The sequence below is a fragment of the Hoplias malabaricus genome, chromosome 6, assembly GCF_029633855.1.
Source record: "Hoplias malabaricus isolate fHopMal1 chromosome 6, fHopMal1.hap1, whole genome shotgun sequence".
Classification (NCBI taxonomy): Eukaryota; Metazoa; Chordata; class Actinopteri; order Characiformes; family Erythrinidae; genus Hoplias; species Hoplias malabaricus.
In genome coordinates this window covers 4114251-4123784 of record NC_089805.1, presented here as the reverse complement: position 1 = coordinate 4123784, position 9534 = coordinate 4114251, and the positions used below count along the sequence as shown (strand labels likewise).

At 41.5% G+C, this 9534-nt stretch overlaps 1 protein-coding gene across 5 annotated transcripts in view; it reads right to left on the bottom strand.

Moving 5' to 3' along the window:
* Positions 1-9534, bottom strand: part of mmd (monocyte to macrophage differentiation-associated) — a 125008-nt gene that overhangs the window by 105485 nt on the left and 9989 nt on the right. For 2 of the 5 annotated variants that reach the window (XM_066673551.1, XM_066673552.1), the window contains one exon: positions 3897-7236. The exons of the other annotated variants lie outside the window; for them this stretch is intronic. In XM_066673551.1, coding sequence (XP_066529648.1) covers positions 7033-7236 — 204 coding nt within the window. In that variant the 3' untranslated portion in view covers positions 3897-7032. Of the gene's footprint in view, positions 1-3896; positions 7237-9534 lie in introns of those variants that run through there. 5 annotated transcript variants of the gene reach the window in all.

Genomic DNA, 9534 nt, shown 5'->3' with positions numbered 1-9534 from the left:
ACAGTGGTTGCCCGGAACTGTGACGTTGTTTGGGCATTAAAACACTTATACTCCTCTTGTTGTCTTTCTCAGATGGAAGCTAACCTTTTAGTTTCTTCTTCTTTGCAGAACTGCAATGCACAGTGTTTTCACAGCCCATATCTCTCTTTCTTTCTCTCATAGCGTAAAACCTTCCCTTCTTCTGCTTTGAAAGTGGTTCCTGCCTTTTTTAGGTTTGGCTACGGTGTCAGGTTGAGATAGCCCAGGTTGCAGACGCATTTAGGTCAAATTGACCTGGTTTTGGCACTTGTGGTTAAATAACGGCGTTGTGTGGGCCGGACATGGGCCAACTCTCAAGAGCCAGGCCTGACGGCATGTGCTATTTGGGCCAAGCGTGGACAAAATGTTGACATCCGGCCCATATTTTTTGTAGAGTTGAGGTAGTCAGGCTCAAGATGAATCAGCGCCGTCATTTCAGGTCGAACATAGACCATAAGTAAACTGCAGATGTACCGCATTTGGCCAGATATTCTTTGCTATCTGGGAGGAAGCCAGAGATTGCTTGTAAATGAATGCCGTGTCCTGTGTTGTCAATAGTATCGCTCTATGTAGATGGCAAATAGGGGCTGGGAGGCCATTAAATGAATGGGTAAGCAATGACTACTTTATATGATTGTCCCATTTCTTCAAATCTAGGAAGTCAGCCAAAAATAGCTCTTTGACTTTAAAGAAAACTGCTAGGAACCACAAGAAAACATTTTGGCCCGTTGCTAATTTGCGGTACTTGTAAGCTATATTAGAATAGCACCCGTTTTGGGTGATTAAGAGATTGTTGTTTTTTTATTCTCCCCTCCTGGGGCTCCCCCGAGTGTAATTCATTTTGACAGCACTGTACTAAAATCAGTGTGACGGGAGGGTGGAGGTGGTTTCCAACCCTCCTCCAAAAGTTAGTGTACAGTAAAGTTAATGTACGTGGTGTAGTTTTTACTGTAATGATTCCAGTTTTGTCTTATTTATAATAAATAACCCCAACTCGTCCCAACCCCAGAGACCAGTGTTAGCTCTTATTAACGGTGAAGGTGGGATCAGGGGAGTTTTGCGTTTAAACATCGCACCTGCAAGTGACCCCCGAAATGGTTAATGGAGTCAGAGAGGGTCTACTTGTCTTAGTTGAAGCCAAAGTGAAGCTGTGCACAACCTTAGATTGGTGAGGGTTTGTCTTTTATTTTGTCTGGAACAAGTAGCGTAGAAGAACCATGTGTTGTTTCAATATTATTTTGATTATCTTTCTTATTGTCATTGTCATTTTCTGAATTGTATTATTTTTGTGTGTTTTGTTAGACGGGCTGACTGAGATATATGCAGGTTTTACTGTGTGTGTGTGTGTGTGTGTGTGTGAGGCCCTAGCTGTGTGCCAGCTATCTATGTACAGTGTATAAAAAGAACACAAACCCAGGAATAAGCCAATACAAGCTCTTGTCAATCTCCCATAGCATGGATCTCCAGGCACAGATTTGGTGGACTGTGTTCAATGTTCAATTGCAAATGCTTTTTACACTCAAACATGGATAGTGATCAGTGTTTGTCTGTAAAAGTGGCTCCATTGGGAAGCTTCCACTTGTGAATATCTTAGAGTTAAGGCAACTACTATCAAAACATTGTTGAATGTGTTAGAAAACCATGAATAGCTATGCTGTTTAGGGGTTAGAAGGAAGGTTTTTAGAATCAATTTCTTTTGTTGTGCACCTTCTCCCATGGCTCGAGAAAATTTCTACGATGAAAAATGCATTTTAGAAATGTATATTCCAAATAATTTTGGGTCTCTAGCTTTTGCCAATTTTTCCACTGCGTGGTACCTACTCGACTCGGCTGGGCTCTGCTTTTTGTTTTCTTTTCCACTAGGCAAATTTGGTACCTGGTCCCTGGTACTTTTGTAACTTGAAAAAAAGTGTAACTTGCAGAGCACTGATTGGCCAGAGAGACAGCTATATTTCATGGGGTGGGGGCTGTACAATTGGAAAAGCGTCCAGGGACCACACACTGAAAAGAGTGTAGAGCCGTGCAGAGCAGAGTAGGTACCAAGCAATGTTAAAGCGCCATTTGTTGTCAAGGCGTTTATATTCTCAGCAGGTATCACAGGTTAAAGGCTTGTTTGGGTACCTGAACGCTACTGTGTTTTTCTTTCCCAACAATCAGCACTTATCTTTGTTTGGTATTGCACTTACGATATTTTTATTAGTTTTTTTCTGTCCTAGTTATTGGCATTGGCTCCCTGTATCTAGCAGTATCTTAGTTGAAGGGTATTTGAACCTATTTGCAATGGCTAGGATGCGTACTCTCAGTAGTTGACAAAAAAGCACTTTTGTAGGTCGCTATGGAGATTATATATATATATCCTTAGCTTGGGCTAAATGTTAGGATGAGCGATAGTGCTCTCTCAGGGTAGGAACATGGTCTGTTTGAGATTGCCCTCCCTTTCTTCACCATCCCTAAACCTTTACTACCTCACTCATGAATAGAAGCAGCATCTATAAGTCTATCTTTGAGTCTATTGCAGTGCCTTGAACTACACCGGCTGTGTCCACAGTCACTCGTTTCCTCTCTTTCCCCCTCGTTTCGGACGACTCTCCATCGCGCATTGCATAGACCTGCACAGTAAGGGCTCCCTTTTAACCCTTCAGGTATCTGCTCACTACGGCCCAGTCCCAAATCGCACACTACGGGCCTTCCCCAGACCCCTTGTTCCATCTAGTGAGGGTCATGGCTCGACTTTCGAGTCGTCTCCAGAGTCTGTAAGGAAGGTTTTCGAGGGAAGGCCCGGGTGTTGACCGAGGAAATGGACCACGTTATTATTGTTATGAAGATTTTTATTTTATTTTATTTTTTAAAAAAACACAATCACTGCAGTAGGCTTGTTACCTCTGTATTGATGGCAACACCAATAGACTGTTTCAAAGGAGAGAAGATGGTAATAATCTGGAGGTGTGTTTTTAATCCTGTGTCAGAAGCATAAATCCTGACTATGTCTTTATGCTCCTGTGTGCTGACCTCCTGCTGTTGTTTCACTGTAATTTCAGTGTGTCTAATAAAGTCCTCTCAGTTCCTCTCACACTCTCTGTTCTTTATTATTGCTCCATGGACATTGATGCTGATCAAAGATGCGATTTAGTCGTTGTAATTTGCATATGTGGCTGATTTACACTCATGAAAACGTGGTGTGTTAGTGTGTGTTGTGCTGGTATGAGTGGATCAGACACAGCAGTGCTGCTGGAGTTTTTAAACAGTGTCCCACCTCTCCTCAATCCACCTTACAGATGTAGAGTCAGTTCTTCATCAGTGGACACTGGATGCTGTTGGTTGGTGGACTGTTCTCAGTCCAGCATTGACACCGAGGGCTGCTGTGTCTGATTCACTCCTACCAGCTCAACACATACTAACGTCAGAAAATGACGCATCGCCCACATCATACCTTCCCTGTGGTTGGTCCTGACAAATGAAGAACAAGGTGAAATGTGGATAAGAAAGTAACAGATGGACTACAATCTGTAATTGTACAACAACAAAGCGCTCCTGTGTGGTCTGTAGAGCTGATAAAATGAGTAATAATTGGAGTGTTTAACAGCTAAAGCACTTTGCAAGAAGAGGCCAATGTTTTTAAGCGTATACACACTGTATACACACACTGAGGCTCTAGAGCAGCTGCCCCTGAGCCTAAGATCATCGCGCTCGAAGCCAAGTATCAGCTAGATTTAACACTGAGCTGTGTTGCACTGAACCTGTTGCTTCTGAAGTGAAAGGGCACGAGTAAGCGAAGCACTAACACACTGACACGAGTGGCTGACTGCCATCAAATCATAACAGCAATGTCCTGACATTGTGTTACAAACTCAACCACAGAGCCATGGAGTTAAAGACGTTATCATTTATTTAACACATTAAAAACCTGTTAAGAATCAGACACAAATAGTTGTCATGTACAGCACCAAACACTGAATGGATTAGGAAGAACTAGCAGTGCATGAGGGATCCTCATCGTCCTGTCTTTCATTACTGAGTATGTGCCAAGTATGGGTCAAGAGTATACAAATATACAAAAGTCAAGGGATCCTGCTTGTCCTGCGTTACGAGGAGTTATCAAAACCGGATTCGGCGTCTTCACGCATGCTGCTTCTAAACTGCTAACCGAGCTGGTTATTTATCAACCGCCGTGAAATTATCTTACAGCGAAAGCACAAGCGCTCAAACACACTCAATTTAAAGCTGGCGGAAGCCTACGGAGATCCATGCAGTGATTTAGGGGTTAATTATACTGCCAAGCAAAGCCATCAGAAACACAGCCGGCTGTTATTCAGCAAAGTACATGGAACCAAATCCAGAGGATTTCTTTGGAATGAAAACACTGATACATTTAAAAAAAAAAAAAGAGCAGCTTTAGCTTATCTCAGAGTACTCCGGGTTCTCATGGGTCTTTCCACCAATGGGAAGTGCAGTCCAAGAGTGTTTGTCTTTTCACGAATGGCACTAATGGAGCTAGAGCTAGTAGCCTCCGTTTCAGGACAGGGAAATGGAATAAATATTTCGCATCTTCCAGAAGGGGTTGATTGGAAATTTAAATAGCATTAAATGGTCAGTGGTCAGTGCATTGCAGAAATGCAGAAAATACACAGGCTCCTGAAAGAACAAGGTAGAAGAACACAGATCATTAGGCTGTCAGAGAGTGGAGTCCATGTCCCAGGTCCTTCTCAGGCAGCTGTGAGGATCTTAGTTTATAATGATTTTGGTGAACAGACTTCCACTGTCACAGCCAACGCATAACAACAGAAAGCACATGATTCGTCGCCTGGGGTTGGGGGGGGAAGCTGTGCCCAATGAGAACGTCTTGATTTCCTTGTTCTATTGGACAAGCTTAAAAGGAAACACAGATCCAAACTTGTCAACAGTGAATAGAAGAAAGAACAGAAGCTAAATATTACACTGCCAGAGTGAAACCATCTTAAATGTAGCCGATATATTTCATAATAGAAAAAGAAATTCTTCTACATATTTTAAGTGGTTTTTTTTCGTTTGTTTGTCTTTTAAAAAGGGGACATATTAAATGTTTACATTTCTTTCCACGAGTTAATTCTGGGGCCTTAACTGAGAAGTGAGCATTTATTCCCCCCTCAACGCCATTTTGGGTCAGCTGCCTTGGCTCTGGACTTCAACAAAGCAATATCAGAAGGGCTCTTTAAATTCAAGTTTTGTTTTGTTTTTTTGGATTTAGGCAATTCACAAAAAAACGACTTATTTCACAGTTCGTGAGTCGGATTCCCCAAATATGAAAAAGTAGACCTTCATTACAGGAGGTCCTCGGGTTACGTCAGTCCCGAGTTACGATGTTTCGTGGTTACGACACATCTCCCATTTACTGTATAAAGCCTTGTTTCGACTTAAGTGGTTTTGCGTCGTAACGTGAACTTCGTGTGTGGTGTGTGCGGCAGAAGAATACACGGTTACGCGGCTCGGGACCGAGGAGGATAGGTGTGAGGATAGGATAAATAATTACAGTATGTACGTATGTTCCGACTTACACCGTAGTACCATGTGGCTCTTTATTTTAGCAATATTTTAAAGAGGAATTCCACCACGTATTTCAGTCTTGAAAATGTAAAAAGTCTTTCAGAGTCGTTTGATGTGAAATGCAACATTCTAGAAAAAAAAAAGAATTGTTCATAATTCCACAATCATTCTAAACGCTATTAAAAATGATAAATATGAACTTAATCCCGCTGTCTGTGAATTTGAAATGTATCTTTATAACACAGACAGACACGTGTACTTCAACAAACGATCCAAAAATAACGTATTTTCTTCAGCTTTTCCATGATTTTACTGTTTAGTCAACATTGCACGTACACTAATAATCAACCACTTGTGGTTTACAACAACAAATAAAATTGAAATAAAGAAGTTACAAGTGCAACACGTTGCATCAAACGACTCTGAACAACTACTTACATCTCAACGATGGATCCTTACACAAGATTAAAATATCGGTGGCACGCACTTTTAAGAAATTCAACTTAAAACACCCCCCATCAAGACACTTTAGTGTTCACAGTGCTCTCAAATACGCTCCACGAGAAATGCGATCCGAGCAGTTGCTCTTAAGTCGTTGTCCACTTTCGGACCTCACGTTGTGAGGTTTTACACACTTCCGCCCTCCAAAAACAGATACAGTACAGGTGCTACTTACAGTTCGGGACCACTTACAGTAACAACAGAGCTCCTTTCGATTAGCTACTGAGCTAGTTACTTGAGGAAACAAAAAAAAAAAACATGAAGTATCAAATATAAGTGGCTCTGAGTGTTACAAAAGCGCTTGTTTCTGTAAAAGACAGCACTTTGAAATACTGCTGAATATATTACAACACAGTGGAACAACCTTGTCAAGAAACTAAGAAGAATAGAAGGTCCATGAGTTTAGTATTGTGTGTTAAAATATGATACAATGGAAGAGTGAGTGAAAAAGAGTGGAATGTGTTCATGTGCAATTGTTCCAAAATACATCACCATGGTAACAGTAACATTTAAAAATAAAAATAAAATCTTAAAAGACAGTACGGAAATCATTTTAAACATCCGGCCTCAGTTTGCAGGGCTGTGCAAAAATACTGGTCATAAATGGAAAAGGAAAAAAGGAAGAAAAAAAAAAAAGCTAGGAGGAAAAAGAAAAGCTAGTTTTGTGTACGTCCACTGGTTGTTATGGAAACAGACATGAGCTGCTCAGGGCATCTGAAGTGTATGCAGTCTCTCTCTCATACACACACACACGCACAACATACGTACGACACTGTTCTCCAGCTGGTTAGAAAACAGTAAACAATACACTGTCGAGTTTGTAAACTTCAGTAGCTGATGTTAGCGCCCCCTGATGTTAGCGAGTTGCCCAAACGTTGTGAAGAAAAGCTTAGTAGAACTGTTTCACTTTTTCCGCACGTACAGAAAGACGAGAGCAGGAGGAGGAGAGCAGCATGTGCGGTTTTGAAGCGTGTTTTGGAGGAACGTGAAGCTTCAGGCGTCTCGGATGTCATCGCTGGGCGAGCTCTTGTACAGATATTTCCAGATGGCGTAATAATGCACAGCTGCAGCCATGGCAACGAACACATGCCAGATAGCATGAGCGAAGGGGATGACGCCGTCGGATTTGAAAAAGACCACGCCCAGGCAGTAGATAACACCCCCAAAGGCCAACTCGTAGAGTCCGTCCGTGTTACTCTACAAAGAGAAAGACAAATAAAAATCCAGTTCAAAACACACAATGTTTAAGGTTCACTTTCAAAACCGTGCCTCAAGAGGGCGACCGAGAACTGCAGAACTGAGACTTCTACCAGAACACACTGAGACTACCTACAGCCATTTAAGAGTTAATGGAACCAGACAGCAACCACTGAGCTGGGGATTTGCAAACAACCCAAGCGCCCGTAGATGAATATTAGAATGTGATTCTCAAGCTTATTAACCCTATATTCTTGAGCTATCATGTGTCAGTAGCAACTACAGAATCAAGACTGATCCAGAAACAGCCCTTAATCACCATAGCAGTGCTATAGAACAGAGTATGAGCTTACGTAATATAGAACATGTTCCAGAACATTCTTATTATGGGAATTTGACGTTTTAGGACACTCCAAATACGGCATTACAATAACGAGAAGCTTGATTATAACATTCTCTCACGTATAAGAATTTCCAACGCATGGAGTCGTGAACAGCAAAGACTTTCCGACTGATTCTACAGTGTTCCACATCTCAGACGAGAACTCCAGCTTTAATGAGCTGATGCAATGAGGCTTCATGACAAGACTTGTTATCAATTATGCAAACGGTTTCCAGCACGAGAGGCTGTGTTAGACTGAGAGTCAGCTCAGCCTGAGAGAGACTGGAGAGAGGGGAATGTCCTGTTGGTCAATATTTTGTCTGAAAGTGGTGAGCGGGTCTTTAAAGATTATACGGACTCAAAAACCTTTTATCAGCTGCTGTTTAAAATAAACTTTACACAATATCTTCTGCAGTCCAAACATAGTAATCAGCCAAGATAAGGGTTCAGCATTAACTGGAGCTACGAGACGATAAATCGGGACATTAAAATAATAACAGTAACCTTTTACTGTGCTGTAAATGTACTGTACATTTGAGGATCTTGATCCTACCAACACAAACACTGAAACAAGATAACCCAGTATTCTGTGGGCTGCCTAAATCAGGAAACATAGATAAAACAAGTCATCCCAGGCCTGTGTATCGTTTAGTCTCAAAAAAGATCAGGAAACTTAACTGATAAAGACTAATCCAGTGGAGTTTGAGTTCCTAACTTGTGTTTATTGAGAGTCAGAAAACATGTTATTTCTTACTAATTGAAGGAATAAGGTTTAAAAGACCGTTGGTCCCCCCCCGACGGTGTTGGGAACCTCTAGAAGGTGTCTTGCCTGTGACGTAGATGGTGGACAACAACTCTAGAAGCTGCACTTAATTTAATGCAAAATGAGGAAAAGGTGTGTTGTTTTTGGCTGCAATCATTCAATGTACAGTGGGACATCTGTGAACAAATGGCCCAAAGATCCCAAAATATCCAGAAAATGGAGTAAACTTGTCAACTTTAAACGGGCACTTTGGAAAGGACCCTCCGCTCACTCCGTTATCTGTAGCTCATTTCACTGGCGCTTTTCCAACAATATGGGCATGTAAGGACACCAACGAAAGGTGTTCAAGAGCCTCTGTAACATGGAGGTAAACAGGGTAAGGACACTCACTTCGCCTGTTTTAGTTGGTGTTAGTTAACGTTAGCTTGACTCGCTAAACTCGGTGTCTCAGATTATACTCGGCTACGTAGCTGCATTACGGAGGTTTATAGTGTCGGATGAATTCGAGTTCGACTTCGATCACATTTACAAGAATAACGGTACCTCTACATTTGAGTTTAGCTTATTGCTAGGCTATTGTCATGAATAATGTTGGTTATTTAGCTAGATACTGTCATAACAGTCAGTCATAACGGTGTTTTACCGCGGCGTTGTTCAGCTGTTGTCCACCAGTGACGTCACGGTCGCGTTCGAGAATTTCCGTAGCGAGCTCGGGTTTTTCCGTCAGTTTAATAAAATTGTCAGTTTTAAAGTAAATTAAGCTGCTATTTTCATTTTAATTCATACTTATATCTGTCAGTAACTACAATAATGTGAAATATTCATGGAGGGTCATTAAGTGGTGCTTAGCCTTTAAGAAAAGAAAGGGTTTCCTTCGTTATTTCAATTTTCAAATTTTTCATTTCTGCTCCTCAAAAATCAAAATTTCAAAAAACTGAAAAAATTACTGCGTCTTGTTATAAAACTCTGTACTGTACCATCAGAGTCTTTCCACTAGAAACACCGCCATAGACGCACACAGAAAGGCCTACTTGGCATGACTGCGTTTTCGTGAAGTGTAGATGGGTTGACAGCACCTGCTGAATAAATGATGACACTGCTGCTCCATGCGTCTCTGCATAATGTCGATTATACATCGCTTTACTGGAAATAC